The sequence below is a fragment of the Cyrtonyx montezumae genome, unplaced genomic scaffold (assembly GCF_038088225.1).
Source record: "Cyrtonyx montezumae isolate F1298 unplaced genomic scaffold, pur_monq_1.0 scaffold_10, whole genome shotgun sequence".
Classification (NCBI taxonomy): domain Eukaryota; kingdom Metazoa; phylum Chordata; class Aves; order Galliformes; family Odontophoridae; genus Cyrtonyx; species Cyrtonyx montezumae.
In genome coordinates this window covers 15,601,007-15,621,989 of record NW_027071826.1, presented here as the reverse complement: position 1 = coordinate 15,621,989, position 20,983 = coordinate 15,601,007, and the positions used below count along the sequence as shown (strand labels likewise).

General features: G+C 37.4%; 1 protein-coding gene across 1 annotated transcript in view; it reads left to right on the top strand.

Annotated features, from left to right (window-relative positions):
* The window catches only part of TDP1 (tyrosyl-DNA phosphodiesterase 1), a 36,299-nt gene that overhangs the window by 9,882 nt on the left and 5,434 nt on the right, over positions 1 to 20,983 (top strand). Inside the window, exons 12-14 of the mRNA XM_065751558.1 lie at positions 1,710 to 1,776; positions 6,911 to 7,018; positions 9,674 to 9,776. Of these exons, the coding sequence (XP_065607630.1) occupies positions 1,710 to 1,776; positions 6,911 to 7,018; positions 9,674 to 9,776 (278 nt within the window). The remainder of the gene's footprint in view (positions 1 to 1,709; positions 1,777 to 6,910; positions 7,019 to 9,673; positions 9,777 to 20,983) is intronic.

Here is a 20,983-nt window from a genome sequence, read left to right as displayed (position 1 = left end):
ATGGGCAAAAGGAAATGCATTTATTAGCTTTTTGTAGTAACAGTGGCTTGCAAAATTGTTTCATTGGTTGCTGTTGTACCTAAAGTTGCCAACTTGCTGACAACTTGGTTGAATAGATGGCAGCAGAATTCTTTTATTTGTCTTAATGGGATTCTGACTCCAGTTCTGTTATGTTTGAATAAAAAAAAAAGCATTCTGGGTATTGGTGTATATATAACATGTAAGTCTATGTAATCATGTTCATGTGTAATTGTATGGCAAAATGCAGCTCTTGCCTAGTGTTCTAGTTCCAGTCATACTTGGATTTTGGCAGAATATGCAGGTTTGAGAATTTGTACTTATTCTAAATTCATCTCCTGTTGTCTTCACAGTGTCATTGTGTGCATCTGTTACAATGGAACGCTTTCTACTTCTCATTAGTCATTTTTTTAATAATGCAGTGTGCAGTTGGTCTGTTCAGTCTTCCTACATTTATCTTCATTAAATCAATGTATTTGCATAGAAAGTATAGTCTCAGCCAACCCGCAGGAGATACTGTAGTGTTCTGTTTGATGCAGTAAAGGGAGCTGTCTGATGTCATTGTGAGTGCTGATGACCAGTCTTCAAAAGGTCACAAGAATTGGATAAGACTCCTGAGGACTGAAAGGAAGAAGTTCTTTCTTGCCTTCAGGAAGAGTAAGCATAAGAAGGGGAGGATCTGTGAAATATCCCAGTCAGCCTTCCATTGATCCCTGGGAAAGCGATGCAGTACGCAATCCTGGAATCCATGTCCAAATATTGGGACAAGAAAATAATTGGGAGTAGTCAGCATGGATTTTTTTTTCTTTTTTAAAGGAAAATTTGGCTTAACCAAGCTTATGTCTTTCTGTGATGAGACTACTAGCTTGATGAGCAAGAAGAGTACACTGGATCTGGATATTTTCTAAATGAAACAACTGTCTTCATTAACATTTTCAATATGAATGCCTATAACATTCTTACAGATAATCTGAAGTGCAAGCTAGATGAGTGGTCTGGAAACTAGCTGAACTGTCAGGCTTAAGATGTGATCAATGGCATGAAGGTCTGCTGGAGATCCACCACTAGTGGTGTGTGCCAAGCACTGATACTGGTGTCAAGTGTTCAGTATCTTTTTACCAGGATAGTGGGGTGAAGTGCACTCCCAGTAAGTTTGCAAATGGTACAAAATCAGAGGAGTGGTTGATGCAACAGATGATTGGCGCTGCCATTCAGAGGGGCCTAAATACAGGCTAAAAACAGAGAAGTTGTAGCATGTTCTAGCCAAAGACAAAATATAAGACAAAGGCAGTTTCACCTGAAGAGTTCTTGATTTTTAGGATGTTTCTTTTTTTTTTTTTTCTGAATGCTGCTTGTTTTATTCCATCTAGCTTGTGTGAGTAATGACTGTTTTTGTCAAAACAAAAATTAGCCACATATGTATCTCTTCTGAGAGGACTTAATTCTAGAGGCTGTGTACTGGTTCTCTTTTTTCCTAGTGCATATTTGCTATTTAGTCCTTGGGGACTTGTTCCATTATAAAAATATTTCCAATTCTACTATATACATTCAGCTATGTTCTACTTCTGGAGCATTTAAGTTTTCAAAAAAGAAGTCATGGGGACAGTAGAGATAGTGTTCCTGAGTCCCTTGCTGCTTTCAGAATGTCTTTCAATAAGCAATAACCGTATCTTTTTTTTTTCTTCCTTAAGCTGGTGGTTCCCTTCCATACAGCATACAGACAGCACAGAAACAGCTGTGGTTACATTCCTATTTTCAGTAAGTGAAACTTCTTCGATTTTTCTTAGACAATGTGTTTAAACTTATACTGTTCCAGTACTTGCATGTTAAAAGAGAATGTGATGAGAAGCAAGGTATCGTTAAACTCCTTAAGATAAAAGCCTTTATTTCCTTATCAGCTGGTTTCATCTCCAAAGTATAGTTAAAACATGCTTTTTTTTCAAGCTGTAAAAGTTATGTGCAGTGCTGTTGCTGATGGTAGACACTGCCAGATTTTGCATTCTGTAAAGTTCTATTAATATGGTCTTCTGAGTTGGAATCACATTACCTTTTTTTTAAATACAGATGAATTTCACTTTTCTACTTGTGCTTCAGTCTTCTCAGAAGTTCAGCTCAGACACAGCAGGGTTAGGAAACCTTTGTTTGTTTCAAGTGTTGCAGTCCTACTGCAAAATTGTCAGTTAGTTGTGGTAATACTGTCTTTTGTTAAAGGTGCCTGACGTTTTCCATTAAAAGCTTCTATTTTCACTTACTACTAATTTTTGCCATATTCTAAACATCTGAAAAATTCAATCCCAGATGTCTCCCTCAGGCTGAATCTTTTTAAAAATGTAGGGTTTTTTGTTTTGTTTTTGTTTTGGGAAAAACAAAACAATAGGGAGAAGTTGTTTTGCACAAATCCAGAAGTAAAAATAAAGATCTAGTAACCTCTTACAAGACCACAGCTTTCCATTCTATTCACCAGAAACTTTAACTGTTCCAAGTGTAAGCTGTTCTATTAAGATACTTGACCCACACTGAGGGCTGGTAGAGATGTGTATTCTGAAGGCTGAGAATACAATTCCTAGTTGCCCAGAGTATCTCCTGTTGTGGAGAGAGCATGATTGCTGCTGCTATGAGCCTTGCTAGCCAATGTCTAGCCTTAATTTGTGCCTTCCGTGATAAGCATATACCTTGTGAGGATCTTACTGGGGAAAAAAATAATTGTTTTCAGTAAATCTCTTATGACATGAGTAATCTCATTAATAACTAATGTTTTATTCCTGCTCAGTGAGAGCACTGCACATGTGTGTCACTGAGCATATTCATATCTTGCTCTGACAACAGAAGGGGTTTTTCAAAACCATTTGTTTGCGGATGACATGTGATCGTGCATAATCTGCTCTTCAGTGACATTCTAGGTGTAGGTTCTTATCCTGCAATAAATACAAGACACTGCCCCTTGAGGAGAGCCTGCATGGAGGTTGTTAATATATCCTGTGTTTCTTATCTGTGGTAATCTGGGATTGACAGAAGATGTTTGGTCCTGTTTCAGTTGTATTAAATACAAGATGAGCTTGATATAGTAACAGGACTTTGAGGAGCAAAGAGAATAGAGGAATTTGTCTAGCTCATTGGAAAAGAATACAAAACTTCTAAGAAAATGAAGGGGTTTACCAGGGTTGAAAAAAGACAAATATTTTATGCTTACCGGGGGGAGAAAGAGTATCTTCTTTTCAGGAGAGAGGGATTTACAGAGTAGGAAAATGATGGCCTATATTCTCACCTCAAGTGGCAGAACCTCGTCCCCAAACATGCAAATTTTATCCTGTCTGCAGGCTGCTTTTCTAACTCTACTGAAAGTTGAGGGTATTTAACCTGTAATGAAGCTTTGAATTGTGATTTCTTGGAAGTAATTTCTAAAAATAACAACATAATTCAACTTAATATTGATTTTATTTTTCTTACAATAGCACACGAATGCTGGACTTCTTTGTTAAATTAGCTATGGTATAAGTAGTACATGTTTCTGGGATTTTTTTCTGTGTTAGAGGAACTTTTTTCCTTCCAGAATTATTCATTGTTAAGGAGGGAATTATAATAGTCAGTGATTTGTTAATTGCTACTTTTTTTTTGAAGCAGTTTATCAGTCTTAACAGTAAATAAACCATTGTATTTTTAAGGCTTATTTAATTGATTGATGTTTTTTATGTTTATAACATTAGCTTGTCAAAGTTTTGTTTTCAGAGAATGAAAATTCAGCTTGATGAGAGCTTATTTGATTTGTCACTGACAAGTCTGTAATCATAGTTGTATTGGGTATTTTTAGAACACTGTATATATTCTTTAGGCCCTTAAAGTTCTGAAGAATAGTCTGTCCTCTTTGAAGAGCTACAGTGTTCTTCTCCCAACATCATAAAAGATGAAAGATATGGAGCATTTTGACAGAGGGCCTACTGTTCTCTTATGGTGAGATTAACGGTATGAGTTCTCATAACTGTGTTCAAACCTTGCTGCCGGTATCTTGAGATAGAATGCCTATTTGCTGTTTGAAGTTAAGAACTACGTGATGAAAGAGGTGGTGTAGTAGAAAATGAGTTATTCCTGGCTATGCTTTTGCACTGAATGTGTTTGCATGGATTAACTTTCAGAATGTTAGGATTATCTGTCTTCCTTATCTCAGCAGCTTCACTTGTAGAGGTGAGGTGGGCTGTATTCGGTCCTTTACCTTCTTTGTGCCAGAAGTATCAGGCACTAATGTTGAATGATATTTGTTCCATGTATTCTGACTACACTGCGGTCTCCAATTTTCAAACCCAAAAAGTTTACTGGAAAGTAAAACAGATTTTTATCAAATATTTTAAAAAGAAATCATTCCTCTGAAATGTTGCAAGTGGCAAAGTAGATACAAAAGCAACAGTTTGTAAACATTCTCATCTGTAGTGCAATGCAAGTGAGTATTTTTCTATACTGCAAAAGTTAACTAATTTATAGTGGAGAATTTGTATGGTTATCACCACCACCACACTTCTTCTGATAAGAATTACATGAAACACAAACAGTTATTGGGAAAATGGCGGGGCTAGGGCAAGTGGAAACTGTTGGTTTAAAACTAGGAAAACAGATTGACCGTTCAGTGCTTTCTCTCACAGTCGACTTGCCTTAATCATCACATTAGCAATTACAGGTAGTGTAAATATAAACAAAACAAACTGGGGGGGAACCTTTGGACTGAAATGCCACAAAATACTGAGAAAATAGAAATAAGTTACTGATTAAAATGTCAGGAATAGTGCTCTGAAGTCAGTTGAGATGTATTAGTGATAAGGAGCTCTCATCCTAGAAATATAAAAGAATTTTTAAAAGCTAGCAAAAAAAATTTCTGTTTTACTGCTAAAGTAGTTGAATTTGATATATCAACTCCTTTTCGTCACCTCACGCTTGGGCCTTTAGGTTACACACTTCTGTGACCTATCTGTCAACACAATAACTGCTTTAAGCTGTGGTTTTGCTCTGTAAGATTTCTCAAAGCTAGTTTCATTTAACTTACTGTATTTATGGTGAACTGAACTCTGTAAGGCTGAATCCACCCAAAATTTACTGCAATGTGGGATCAGTACTTTATAAATCCTCTGGTAGCTGCACTGATGAAAAGTTGGCTATTTAAAACGCATTAAGTCAGTTTGGCTAGAACTAGCCTGAATTTGTTATTACCATGTGTTCTCTTCCATGTTGTGCAAAACAGCTGATCTTGTATCCTAAGGCCTTCTGTGATCTTTCAGCTCTTTTTTTCTTAAAACGCACCTGTACAGTTTCATTATGAAGTTGAAATGTAGCTTAATTAAAAGTCAGAGGTTGTGACTGTTTGAAACACTTTTCAGTTCTTGAGTCGTTCTGTTACGCAGTTCAGAGAGATGCTTACTTTTAGGCTGAAGTGGAAATATCTCTTACACAGTTATTTTACTGGAGGCACCTGAATAATTATATTTGATAATTATCAAATATCAGTGAGAAAAGCATAAAAACTTTCCTTGCTCCTTAATATATATTACCTTGCTCCTCTATATATTAACAAATAAATATTAAGAAGACAAAAAGGAAGTAGGCTATTAACAATAGCTGACTTGTGGTATTATATTATTAGGCATACTGCATTTATGTAGAACTGTAGATTTCCATAGAGGAACACCAGCTTGATTAGCTCTCTGTGTTTTTTGCATACCTTAGCTTGCACACTGCATTGAATTTGTTCTCTCAAGTGTATCAAAACGGAAAGTTATCTGGTGTGTTCACAACATTGCTGCAATGTTTCAGCTCTTAACCTTCCAGAATATAGTACCAGTTCTTAGAAGCATTTTGCTTTCATCTGACCACAGGTGTCCTGAAGTATCCAAATCTCAGCTACTAAACTGCAAAGCCTCTTGATGTGTTCATGTGGAAGTTACTTTTGAAAATCAGACCCAGTAAATAAATAATTCCTGGCCTTCTCTTCCCCTTCTTGAATATTCTTAGGCCTTTAAGTGGACACAGTTCACATGAGAAGTTTTTCAGAGCTGATAAACTTTTTGATCAATCTTTTAGAGAAGACTTGCTAAATTAGGGGAATAAGATTAGAATGTAACACTCTGCCACAGATCTGGGAAAGAGAAGTCTCTGATTTGATGTAGGTGTATTTAGAAGTCCTCTCACTTCCAGATTTTTAAGTGAGGACTTAACGGTTGCGGGTGAAAGTGCTTATAGTTACCATGGTTACACACCTTCAGTTCTGTACGTTTGTTTATCATTTACTGATTGATGTTACTTAACTAAACTGCAAGCAATGTTGTATTACTCCAGCAATGGCTTGTTGTTTTAATTTTTTGTATATGACTTCTGCTGCCTCAAGTTTCTCAGTGGCTTAGAGGCACAGAGAAGGGAAGTAGAAGAATAGTATCAACAATCTGCTCCCTGCCTCTCCTTCGTGTATAAATACATGTAATAACTTTGGGGAATTTTGCAAGGGTTAGTTTGGTGCCAAGACAAAGTTCATTTGCTTAAAGGCATAACCATTTATCATTTTCAAAGAAGAAAAGAAGAAAAATTGGCTGGAAGTTTGGACTTAGTTTCTTGAATGCTGTCTGGAGAGAAGGAATGGAAAACTTGTTAGGGGTTCCTGATACTCTGAGAATGCTTGTTTTGTTTTTAGAAAGAATTGTCCCTGGCAATTCAATTCAATATTAATAATGTATTTTTAGCCTTTCTAAGGAGTACACAAGTATTAAATGTAGTGTAGAAGGATAAATTATTAAAAAATCCAAAATGTGGCATTATATAACAGTGATAGGGAGGAGGTTATTTTTGTTTTGGTTTATGTATATTTTATATTTTGTTCTATATGAAAGAAATCTGAAAAATATTCCTTTTCTGTTTCTAGCAAATGGTCAGCAGAAGTCTCAGGTCGAAGTCATGCAATGCCTCACATTAAGACATACATGAGACCCTCTCATGACTTCCAGAAGATTGCATGGTTTTTAGTTACAAGGTAAACAACTAATTATACATTTCTCATTCTATACTTTAAAAAAAAAAAACTGCTTATCAGTTGCAGGTACAGGTGAGTTGCTGCCATAATCCTTACAGTACAGTAGTGTTAAGAATTTTTGTCTATATGTTTTAGAGACCTTCTTCAGAAAATCTTTAGATTCTCTCACTGGATATTTAGATGAAACTTGCAGTAGGAACTGAATGGATGCTAGAAAGTAGGGCAAAAAAGTGTGTGCACATGTATAGGCACGCATGTAAGCATGTATACACAGACATGCACAGCTTAATATAAATTTTCTATTAGAAAAATGCTTGTAATAAACAAGGCAGTCTAGCTTTTCTAAGTGGCATAAATAATTAGTTGTGAGAATTTAAACGTGAGAGATGTTTTGCCTTAGGTTGTTCTTGGCATGTGTTTTCAGAAAGTACTTCATTTTAAATTGGTAGGAAGTTTGTAAGAAACACTTAAAATTAATTCCTTAAAAGTGAATCAGCTGAAGAAAATAAGTCTTTTGTGTATATCCTGGATGCTACTTTTATTCTTCCCACAAGTCTGTACTTGGGCACTCTGAGTGACGTGATATGGCTTTGTTGTTCTGTGTGTTGCTATGCTTTCAGAAACTTGAAGTGGAGAAAGGTGTAGAAGGGCAGGGGTAGTTGAAGGAGTTGTGTACTCCCATTACATGTTCATTTTTAGATCTTTATTTATCTCTTCAGTCAGGTGACCTTGTAATTATTAGAAAAAACTTCTATTATCACAAAATACATGGACTAAGGACAAAAGCAAATCTTTCTCTTCCTTTTGAAAAGGAGTTATGGTTTTTACAACTGAATTACCAAATAGCCTAGATGTGATAGGGCTTTCTGTTCTTCAGCTTCACAATTGGCCGAGCCCAGTAGTGTTCTTTCTCCTGTGGCAGCAAAACTGAAGTGTTTTTTGCAAAGAGCACCTGTGTTTGGCCATTTTCTGCAGTTTATTTAGTTGTATTTGCTCAGATTGGGGAAATAGCAGTTTTGCATGCGTTTTGCCCCTTTAATGACTTGTCAACTTATTATATACCTTAGTCCTTTTTCCCCAAGTGGAAATTTCTGTTGCTTTAACCTTGGCTTCCCCCCAAAAATCAATCTCAGCTTCTTAATCACTTCAGTTGCCTTTTTCTACCCCTAAACTCTGTATGCTCTCATGAAATTGTGAAAAACAGTACTGCGCACACACAGAACTCAGGACATAGATGCACCAGGGTTTGATATAGTGCCAAAATTGTTTCATCTTTTCCTAAGCACCCTGAGGATATCTGTTTTAGCATTTTGGGTTTTACGTTGAAATTATGACTTCAGGAACTGTTGGCAATAAATCCATAGTCTTCTCCGGGCTGCAGCTTCATCAACTGAAGTAATAACAGCTTCCTAAACCTTAGTTCCTTAATACATGCTGTACATAGATAGATATTGTGGTCTATGAACAAACCAGTACATGCAGCAGAGTAGAATGAGTTGAGGCTTAATTTCTGCTTGTGCTGCCTTTTTGCTATGAAACATATAGATAGCTGATATTTGGTATCTGACCTTTTGTCAGATTAAGTTGTTGACCAGTCTAGCTTGAAGTATAGATGGTATTCAGTGTATACTTCCATCTACTTGTTTTCCTTTTCAAAGAAGCCAAAAGGAGCAGCAAGTAATTCCTTGACACTAGGGAAGATTTTGTGGTTTTGTTATTGTGAATGAAAAAGTACATTTGCTTCAGTCTTGTGGATAGGATTTTGTATAATCCAAGTCTGATAACGTGTGGTGTTTGTATATTTTCTTTTAAATGTTCAGTTATTTCTATCTCTTCTGTTTTCTGCTTAAGCTCTTTAGATTTCATTGCTTGTTGGTGCTGCTGCCTACAGTAGTAGTAGTTAAGGTGATTATTAAAAGGTGTAAGTAATTCAAATGTGATGCTGGTCCACCTAATGCAGAAATTCATAGTTGCTTTGACTTTTTTCTTTTTTTTTCCTCTTCCACTATATGCTGCTATCAAAAAATAGCATGCCTTTTAGTTAAAATGTACAGAATAATACCAGGTCTAAATAATACAAGTCAGTTCTGAGAACTTTTGCATTTTTTGACTCCAACTTTATTTACTTTATAGCAGATAATGATGAAGGTTTAAGAATGATGTGGTGCTGAATAATACATTAAAACAAAGATAAGCTTTTTTGATATTTATTTGTGTTTATAAATGTCTCTAAGTATCTCTTACTCTTAGCCTTTTGTTCTGTTTATTACTTGCAAAAATGTTCTGTACTAAATGTCTTATAACTAGTCATTAGCTAGCCTTTTATTTTCTAATATTGTCATGTTGAAGGCATTTACCAGTATTGAGTTCCTATCTGAAATGTGCAGAGAAGATTCAAAAGGCTGACCTTTTCTTAATAGATCTGTATGATATGAGCAAGCTTATATAATTATCCACGTGTTCTTCAGTGTCCTTAGTATTGCCTCTGCTGCTTCCACTGTGCTGTAAAAATAACGATTAGTAATAATACTCAAATTACTTTCATTAAAAACTGGTGTGATTGAAGTGAAGTCCTCCTGTCAGAATTGCATTGCTACAGCTTCAGTATTTTCTGCTGTGAAGATTATGCCTCACTGAAATGCTTTCTCTTTGCAGTGCCAATCTATCTAAAGCAGCATGGGGAGCTCTGGAGAAAAATGGCACCCAATTAATGATCCGCTCATATGAACTCGGTGTCCTTTTCTTGCCTTCAGCATTTGTAAGTTTATAGTTCAAATGCAAAACCTGGGATATGTTGAGAATCTTCAAGTGCTAACAAATATCAAACATGACTGAGTAATTTAGTTACTAATTCCTGTGTTTCTATGTTAGGAAGCTTATAGTATTCACAAAGCCACACAACAGTTTCTTTTCGTGCTTTCCACTCTGAGAATGAGGTGGTCTTCTAATTCTCTTCTAATATTACTATTTGAGTCTAAGAACGTCTTCATAAGTAAGAGTTTAAATGCTAAAGGATCGTACCATCCAAACCTAGGATGACAATCTTAGCGTGTTGAAGACAAGTTTTACACCAAATATCCATTATTTAATAGCCCATGGAGCAGAGAACGAGGAGACATGAAAATGTTCTAATGAGACGTGAGGTTGACCTCTCCTGTATCCAATGTGAGTGCAGTGCTAACACATTATGGGGATTAGTGCAACAAACAGTATGCATGTGATTATCTCTTTAGCATGTGTTCCCAGTGATACATTTTAAACATTTTTCAGGATTAATATTGTATCCAGATCACTGTTTTAACCATACTTTGATTTATCTATTTAGTGTCAGTTTTTTTAAAGAATTATTGCTTTGTTTCAGTTGTCACAGAATTCTGTGGTATTGGTTTCTGTATTTCAATCACGCATCATAATCCAAAAAAAAAAATCAATTTTTTAGGTTGTTTTTGCTTAAACCTGCTGCATAATATTGGGAAGACATGAGTCTCTTGTTCATGTTACTAATTGCTTCTTCCTTGTGAACCTATTGGTACCAAAACATGAACAGCAGTTAGCTTAAGATCGGAAGCCATTCAGACTTCTTCCTCTGTAAATTTTTTTCTTTTTCAGAGGAGCTGTTGCAAGTTTCTCTGAAAAAGTTTGTATGCCGAATATCATTCCAAATATTTTTCTGAAGAGTCATTTTTATAAAGAGTACATTGTTCCTAGATAACATCGTGGATACTCACATAATAGTAACATGCTCCCAATGAATATTTACAGGTATTAATATTAATGATTTGATAGTTAATGGCTGTAGCTAAAGAACTCTTCTTGACACTTGCTAAGGCGTTCACATTGTTGTGTGGTCTTTGTAAGATTAACAGTGTCAATCTTGGACATCATTCTCAAGCCATGGTTTCTTTGTCAGACAACTTTTAGAAATTGATTAGGGGCTGAAGCAAGAAAATCCTGTGATTTCCTACAGTAGGAAACATTATGTTGCACACTAATTTCAACACCACTTGATAACTCACATTACTACCTTATTAATAGTTGCTTGTGCAAAAAAAATGTGCAAAGACTTTTAAAAGCTGCTGACCTAAAGGGACAAAATAATGTTCTAAGAAGTCTGTGGTCATCTCCAGATGCTGCTGAGCAAAGAATTTTATGGTAGTGGAACGATTGTTTTTAGTGGATATATTTTTATTTTAACAACCTTAACTAATTGGATTGAGCAGTCATTTTATATAAAATCAGTATTTCCTTTCTGACTCAGGCTTTTCTGTTGATTTTGGAAAACATACATAAAATGGGTAGAAAACAAGGAATACTTGAGTTAACCTAAGTCCTTTTGCTGAGAGTTGACTCGACCTGTTTCACATCTGAGTGATCTACATGCTTTAAAAAGGAAGTATATGTAACTATGAGAACATCTGACTTGCATTCATTCTATTCTGATCCTTCAGTTTTATGTAGAATTTTTTGCTTGTGGAGCAGGATAGGGAAGATCACCAAAATCTCCTTCAGAGAGGTTAAGTTTATGAGAGGAAAAAAAAAACCTTGAACTTTCTTCCTCACTCCTCACCTGAAATTTAGGACCTCGCTTCTTTCAGGTTTTTCTGTAAATAACTCAGTTTAATTCTAGAATCAGGCTTTGGTTTTTTGAAGAGAAATTTATGGTAAGGAGCATTTAATGATCAGAAAGATCAGATTCTTAAGCAGTCACAAAATTTCTGCAATTTCAAGTTACCTTCTTGAAATTAGTTTGACCCACCTGCCTTTAAACACCTAGAAATATGACAGTTGTCATTCAGATGAAAATTGTTAAAAGCTTCTATTTCTGCTGACAGCAGTTTTAGCATCTGAAACAAAATGTTTTAGCTATTTGTTAAGAAACTGAGAGTTACTAAAAATAGAAGTATATTTTCATTCTTACACTGCATCAAAAAGACACTGGATTTAAGTTTCAGTCAAAGCAAAGTTTTCTGATGATTAAAAGCACATTTAATACTTGTTAAGCATCTCCTACAGCCTTCAGCAGGAGACTGTAGGTTTGTTTGTACAGAAAGTTCAGTTATCTCACTATAAATCCCATGTGAACAGTAAAGAATTGTTCTGGTAACTATTCATGGGTAACCAATTCACAATGTAGCCCAAGTCTTCTGTTCATCAGGTTGAGAGGAGAAAAAGACATTGTTTAGGACTGCTTTTTATTTCTCTGATCTTGCCAGACCTCTTTGTTTAGGAACTGGAGAGAATTCTGTTTCTTACAGAAGGGCACTTATCTTGATTTACTCAAGTTTTTTTCAGTAGTCTGGTTGCATTCTTTGCTCCGGTGCACACTCTAGATTTTTATAAAATGAACCCCTGAGAACACTTTATAGCATGTAAAAGCCATTTTTCTGTTTGATTGGTCTTTTGGATCAGGCTGTTAAGGTATTCCTGTTCTTCCAGTTCCAATCCCCACTGTGTATTGAAGGTCGGTATTTCCTACTGCTGTATTGCTGTGTTATTTTTGCCGTTAGTTGAAGCAGCAAGCAGTGTAAACCCTTCCTGTAGTGCAAAAGAGCCATTGTTGAATGTTCAAGTTGGACTGATAAATATTGGGATGTAAAACATTTGCTTTGTAGTGCTTGTGATAGCAAGAAGGAGGAAAAATTTGCAACTTTCTATGCACTATCTCCCAGTAAGTTTGTATCGGATTGAATAGATAAGTGAAAGCTGTCCGCTGTGAGTTTATTCCACTGCTCCTAGTATCTGTTGTGACTTTCCCTTCTGAAACATATATTTCAAGCTTGAAGTCTGCAGTAGTTGATCCTGCTGTCTTATCTAACACTTGGAATTTTGTCAATCTAACTTCAGTAATGAAGTTCTAGTTTTCATCTTAGGAGTGTCCACCTCTCGAGAAAAAAGTCTGTCATGAAAAATGCTGTTTCTGTGCCTTGTCATTTCTTTTTGAGGTGGTAAATAAATATATTTAATATAAACAGCATCAAATGTGAAACCTAGGTGCCAGTACTCTTAATACTGAACTCACACTTGTGAACCGAACGTGGACTTAGCAGTGTAAACAAGCTGCATTTTGCAGTGGGGTGGGAGTGGGTTGGAATAGTGTGTGGTTGTTTGGGAACCTAATGGCTTTGTGAAACACAGTGGCAAGATGAGTCACTGTCACTGAGTGAATAAGGACTGCTAAAAAAAAATAACAACTGTAGGCATCAAGAATTTGAAACCTTGGCTGATGTGTTCTTTGTTTTTTTTTTATTGCAGTGTAAATTTGTACTTATGATGCATGCTTAGCATAATCCTGTATCTGAAAACCAAAAATAGTTTAATGCATGCAAGATGTTTCTTTTTTGAGAACTGCCAGTTGACAGTTATAGCAGCAGAGAGTTCAGTAAAAATTGCTGAAACTTTCCATGAACTGGAGCTAATACAGCTGTGGTAAGTGTAATTGCCTAGCTGACCTCAATTGTAATTGCCACTAGTGTCCTCACTAGTTTAAGGTACTTCCTCAGGTATATCTGTACAAGTTGCTGTCACTACAGTAATATGCTATTCATTAAGTGCAATTGTAATATTGCAGTAGACAGCAATGCTTCTGGCAATTTTTTTCCTTTTATACAGGTTCAGAAGTCAGCACTTCAAGACTCTGGTTCTAGATATCTCTAAATGAAAGTTAATTTAGCATCTGTAACTTGAGGTAACTTGTTTCAAGGCTGTTTTTCAGTTGAATTACACTAGATTCTATAGTGAGAGAATCTCACCCTTGTGATCCCAGTCTGTGTGAAAAATCATTCATTTCAATGGTATCATTAACCTTTAGAGATGAGAATATTGCCTGTTGGCCCCATTCTTAGTCAGCAAAGTTTATGGTCGTTTTGTAACTATATTCAATAAATTAAAAAAAAAAAAAGACTAGCAGAAATTGAAGTCATTACTCAGAGTAAATGAATCCAATTTCTACATATACAGCGCCAGAATAATTACTAATACAAACCAGGCCAAGATCTTGATCTTACTGAATACTTAAAGGACAAGCTGAGATTTGTAAAGGATGCTGATCTTGGGGTCATGGCAGTCATCGTTATTTGTTGGCTGTTCAGGGCCTCTCTTAAAACTCCACCTGCTGCAGGGAGGGTTGGGCTCCCAGTTGCAGAGGAGTGACGGGTTTTTTTTATTCAGTAAAGTTTTGCTGCCCCTCCACATTGTGCTCTGGTGACAAGTACAATTGCTATACTTGACTTAGCAGATCAGTCTATTAGAGGATTTACCACCTGGAAAGGTAGGTTGAAATCTGTCTCATCTCAAACATTTCAAAGTAATAAATCAGCTTACCATATGGAACTGCATAATTGGTTTGTCCTGCTATGATTGTAGTCTGTTTGTGGCTGTCTTCATTCTGTTCTTTGTACCAGCACTGGTTCTCAGTGTATTCCTTGTGCCTTGAATTAGCTCAAACTGAAGAAAAACAATTTGCACAGTTTCTCATTCCATTTGTAATCTCGAACAAGATCAGGTGAATGCTGAAGGAAGAACGGAAGGTGAGCAGAGGGGTGAGTGAATATTGGATAACTAGGATAACTTGTAGGATATTCAAGATGACCTTCTTTTGTCCTGGTTTTGGAGTCACAGCCCATGGAGGAGGTTGATCAGAGACGGTTTGGAGGAAGATAGTTGCAGATGTCTAGGGCTTGGATGTAGCAAAGGTACTATGCCAGGTGTACTTTAGAGGCAGGCCCTGTATTTCCCTTTTCTTTCCCCATTTTGCTGATTCTAAAGTAGCCACTGCTGGAGGTGTAAAAGGTGAGTGGCTTTATTTTGTGTTCTCAAAAATACATTTGGAAACCAAGTGGACAGAAGCAGATGCTTATAGAAAAGTACAATTGGGCAACCATATATACAGTAGTTTAAAGTGTCCTTGAGTTAGAGACTGTGTAGCAACTTACGTTAAATGCACGTAGTCATCTAGTGTTCACAGCTGGTCTGGCTAATTTTAACAATGTCTCATGAAGTATGTGTTTTGAGACATGGTTTCATTTGATGGCTTACCCATCTATTGGCAGTAAACACTTGATCCACATTAGCTTCTTATGCCACTCAGTAGCCCTCTTAAATTCTTCTTGGCTTAAGAGTCCTAACCTGCTCAATTGCTTTCATGAGTGGAGCACTGATCATTCATACTACTTTTCTGTTTTTTTCCTTTTCTTTACTATTTGGGTGAGGAAAAGATGCACATAAGATGCAGATATAAATTTGTGGCACAGTAACATTATCAAGGTTCTTCTCATTCATTTAGACTGCTTAGCCTGCTGTGCTTTTTACAGAATGTTAGTTAGTTTTTGTTCAACAAGTTAGCAAGGAAGTTGTTCATCCAAGACCCTCAGAAATGTGTGTAAATGAGACTTGTACTTCTAATTTATCTCTTCATTTTTGAAGTCTAGCTAGATTTTGTGCTAATAGTGTGGTTAAAATATATGCAATATAAAGATTCATGCTTCATGCAAGTAAATAGTGCTTTCTTTAGATGGCTCATTTATTTTTCCTACTTACAGAAAACATGTGAATGTGCAAATGTACAGGTGGCTGTACTAAAATTCATCAGTATATGTGAGTTAGTTTCAAGTTTGACTTTCAGACCTCAGAACACAACTTAATTGCAGCAGTTGTTCCTGTTTTTACTGGGAAATATCTGCAGAGATAAAATTTCTGTGCATATTTTTCTGTCATAGGGATAAATAGCTATACTTGCTTTTAAGTATCAGATAATTGCATGTACATATGCTACATTGCTTAACTTGTACAAATATTGTATGTATATACCCTGCAGAGTTAACTCTGCATTAAAAAGCATTTCTTAGATAACTTAGTTTGGAGTGAAGACTTCTGTTAGTTCAGTATGGTCATACTATATTATGTACTACAGTAGTCTAAATGAAGGTATTAGAGGTAGAAAAATAGACTAACATGTTTCCAGAAAACAGTACTGTTTTTAGAGTTTGCTAGCCACTGGAAATATATAGAACATAAACTAGGCTAAATGCTTTGAAACAGAACAAAAGCATTCCTATACCTCAAGAGTCTCAACACACTCTAGCTGTTGGAATGCTGTTTTAATACTGCTGACTCCTGATAGTTCTGTTTCTTGCTGTTTCACGTAGTTTGATTATAGCTACTGACACTGATTTTGATAAAAGTTAGGGCTTGCGTAGCACAAATGTAATATTTAACCTTAAAAACTCCTGTAGCAGGGGACTGGACTTGATCTCAAGTACCTTTCCAACCCTTGCAATTCTGTGATTCTGTCTTCTGCTGAGTACAGACTTGGAAATAGATCGCTTCTCCCTTGACATCTTTTGAATACTTTTTTTCCTTCGTTGTTGTTGTTGTTTTGGTTGGTTCTTGTTTTTTAAAATGCTTTCCAGAACTTATGCTTTGAGGCTGGATCTCAGCCTGCTGCGCTAATGTAGACTCTCAAATATGTTGCATGGTTGTTCTCAACGCAGCTACAGCTGTCATCATTTACAATTTTAGCCTTCAGTGAAAAATCAGCTGCTGCTGACATTAGATCTTGCTTCTTGATTAAAAAGCAGTGTTTACGGAATGGTCACATCCTGGTATTAGAACCACATTTGCCTTTTTATCTCCATTTCTCACCTTATATAAGTTCATAAGTTCATAAGTTCATAAGGTTGGAAAGGACCTATAAGATCATCTAGTCCAACCATCCTCCTATCACTATCTCTACCCAACTACTAAATTAAGTCCTTTAGCACCTCATCTAAACGCTTCTTGAACAGCGCTAGGGATGGTGCCTCAACCACCTCCCTAGGCAGGCCATTCCAGTGCCTGACCACTCTTTCAGAAAAGAAATGCTTCCTGAGGTCTAATCTAAATCTTCCCTGGCGCAACTTGTGGCCATTCCCTCTCGTCCTGTCATTACTTATCAGGGAGAAGAGGCCTACCCCCTCCTCACCACAACCCCCCTTCAGGAAGTGGTAGAGTGCAATAAGGTCTCCTCTGAGCCTCCTCTTCTCCAGACTAAACAATCCCAGCTCCCTCAGCCGCTCCTCATAAGACTTGTGCTCCAGGCCCCTCACCAGTTTTGTTGCCCTTCTCTGAACACGCTCCAGGGCCTCAATGTCCTTCTTGTAGTGAGGGGCCCAAAACTGAACACAGTACTCGAGGTGCGGCCGTACCAGAGCTGAGTACAGGGGGATGATCACCTCCCTGCTCCTGCTGGCTACACTATTTCTAATACAGGCCAGGATGCTGTTGGCCTTCTTGGCCACCTGGGCACACTGCCGGCTCATGTTGAGCCGAGCATCAACCAACACCCCCAGGTCCTTTTCCTCTCTACATTCTTCAAGCCATTCTGCCCCAAGCCTATAGCATTGCATGGGGTTATTGTGGCCAAAGTGCAGGACCCGGCACTTGGTCTTATTGAACCTCATCCCATTTTGCTCAGCCCAGCTGTTCAGCCTATCCAAATCCCTCTGAAGGGCCTCCCTACCCTCAGGCAGTTTGACACATCCTCCCAGCTTTGTGTCATCTGCAAACTTACTGAGGGTACACTCAATTCCCTCGTCTAGGTCATCAATAAAGATATTAAACAAGATGGGCCCCAAAACTGACCCTTGGGGGACACCACTCGTAACAGGACGCCAGCTGGACTTAACTCCATTAACCACTACCCTCTGGGCACGGCCCTCCAGCCAGTTCTCCACCCAGAGAAGAGTGAACCTGTCCACACCACGGGCTGCCAGTTTCCTTAGGAGAATACTGTGGGAGACCGTGTCAAAGGCCTTGCTGAAGTCCAGGTAGACTACATCAACAGCCTTTCCCTCATCTACCTGTCTGGTCACCCAGTCATAGAAGGAGATGAGGTTGGACAAGCACGACCTGCCCCTGGTGAACCCGTGCTGGCTGGGTCTGATCCCTTTATTGCCATGCACGTGTCGTGTGATCTCCCTCAATAACATCTGTTCCATAACTTTCCCTGATACCGAGGTCAGGCTGACAGGCCTGTAGTTCCCCGGGTCTTCCTTACGGCCTTTCTTGAAGATGGGAGTCACATCGGCAAGCCTCCAATCTTGTGGGACCTCTCCAGATAACCAGGAATGCTGATAGATGGCAGAAAGTGGCTCGGCAATCACCTCTGCCAGCTCCCTCAGCACCCTTGGGTGGATCCCATCTGGCCCCATGGACTTGTGGGAGTTCAGATGGAGGAGAAGATCTCTGACCGTCTCTGCTTGAATCACAGGGGGTGCATTATGCACCCCGTCCCAGACTTCCAGGTCAGGGCAAGTACCATTTGGATAACTGTCCTGTTTATTAAAGACAGATGTGAAGAAGGCATATCTTATTTGTTACTCATTTTCAGGCTTGTTCTTTTGACTGCTGGGGATTCCTTTCTAAGGGTTGAAATAAATTATATTTTTAATACATAAAAGAAACTGAGAGAACCCATCACCTAACAGTATGGAGTTATTCTGGAAAGCATGTTGAAGTAATTATTTTGTTACACACTCCCAGGATATTTATAATGGAAAGCATTTTTAATAAATAGATTGTCTAAGAAGTGAAAAAAGTAGAACCTTTTCATGCCTTGTGTCTCGTAAGGTTAAAAGATAAACTGAGCTAGACTAATAGGATGGTACAAAAATGTTTGTGGAATTCTTAAGTCTTTTGAATGGCTTATTGAGGAATGTGGTTAGCCAGTTAACTGCTAGAAATATGAACTCCAGTATAGTAGTTGATATTAAACTGAGAGGTTACCTGTTACTGCTGTCTAGTGGTATTGGATAGACTTGTAGATGCCACAGTTACAGATGAATGATCAGCACAGACATCTGACAATAGCACTTAGGATTCTGAAATAGCATACTGATGATATGTGTTGACTGTTTCATAGTTGTCTGTGGGGAGAGCGTTGAGCTGAAAATGGATTTGATAGCAGTCAGTCATTTTTGCTGAATTCAGACTGAACTTCAGTTATAATTTAACTTAGACAGAACTAACTTCCAAGTTAATGTCGTACTTCTTCGCTCTTCATTTTGTCTGATTTCAGATGGAGTGTTGCACTGTGTGGAACTGATTGTGGTCAGAAAGTAAATATAACATTTTGGTTCATTCACATTGTATGTGGACTTTAGGACATTAAACCTTGCTCATAGTGTTTCTAGAACTGTTACAAGGTTTTTGAATTCAGAGATTATAAAGACAAAACCACATTTTGCAAGCAAAGGAGCTTTGGATATAGATACCTGAATTTCACTGTAGAGTTCTTAGAAATAAAGAAACTATGGCTTCAGTACTGAGTAGATTTCCATGTGTTCTGGCCAGAGAATCACAGTTTACTGTCAAGTTTCTTTGTATCCTTAAGTCTTTACTGCCCAGACTAGTCAGTATTTAACCATCTTTGCCAGAAAGCTCTTCTGTTTTTACCTGTATGGGAAAAAATAGTCCCATAATCATCCAAGTAACAACTATGGAATCATCAGCAGTCTCCAGCAGAAGTTACTTCAGTAGTGTCTAAATACATTAGTGTTAATTCCCACTTGAACCGGGTTAGTGATTTTCCTCTGTCTTGTGTGTTGTTTCTTATAATCTGTATCCTATCCTGCGTTTGAATAGCAAAAGCTTTAAAAACTATTCTACTTTGTTCTCCCTTCTCGCTTTCTTCCTACTGATACCTACTTTAACAATGTAAGATGCTAAGGCACTAATAAAACATATGACAGCATGTGTTAAATTTTGTAAGTACAAAAACACGTGCTTTCCCAACTGAGAAATGGATCTCTTAACTTTTCAACGTTTTTTGCTATGAGCAGATGTGTAGAAGAACAAGACCTATCTGTAGAGGAAAAATTCTGGGATTTCTGAGAAGCAAAATGTAGATGGCAGCATTTATTTATTTATTTCTTCAAGATGGGAGCTGTCAACATTCAGGAAACGCTCAAAACAGACATGTGTGAATAGTTTCAATTTCTGTGATTTTTTTTTTTTATGTGAAGATTGACGTGAGAGATATTTTTAAAAACAAGCGAATCTCCTCAGAGAGCCTGAATGTAAGGATGTATTCTATAACATAGATTTTCATTCCAGGATGTTTTTGAGGAAAACTTCTAAATAACATTTTGCTCAGTATTTTCTGAATGGAACACTTCCATGAGTTAAATCTTGATGGATGAATAAAGCAATTTTGAAATGGAGTACAGTGATGATGTGAGAAAGCATCAGAGAAATAAGACTTAGTGGAGGGGAAAACATATCCAGTGACTGGAGAAGGATCAAGGAAGAAGAAAGCAGAGGTGTACAACAAAACCTGAGGACATAAAGATAAATGCTGAAGTAACGGGACAGAGGGGCATTGTAGAAGAAATGAAGCAGAAACAAGTGTTAATTTCTTTTTGGAGGGAGGAAAGATTTAAAAAAAAAAAAAGACTAAGAATATGCTACAATCTATGTAGTGTACACTCCGTTGTGTGTTTTCTCTCATGTTGTGTGAGAAGCACCCACTTCAGAGTGGGATAGATGTGGCATTTGTCACTGATTCTTGAACCAACTTGTGATAACCGGAGAAGCACTGTCTACCATTCCACATTTCTCTATTACCTCTTCGTGAGAGATGAGAAAAAGCTCACAGGCAGCTGGCTTCTGTGAGGTTTGCTTTCCCTGTTATAGTTTGCAGTTAGAATGTCAGTTTATGCGTGGTGCATAGCGATGTACCCTACCCAGCTTCCTCACTTAATGAAGCTGAACTAATGTAGGAAGTACAGAAAAGCTTTCTCCACCACCACCACTGCACTTAGGCAATTCCTATGCTTTCACCTATAGCGTTGTCTATTTCATGTTCTTTCCACTACATACGTATCTATGGCTACTTACATTTTTATATGATATTTCTATCAATCTCTGAGTGACTCCAGGATCATTGAAGGTAAAGGTGTACAATTTGTTGCATGTTTTCTAAGTAACTCC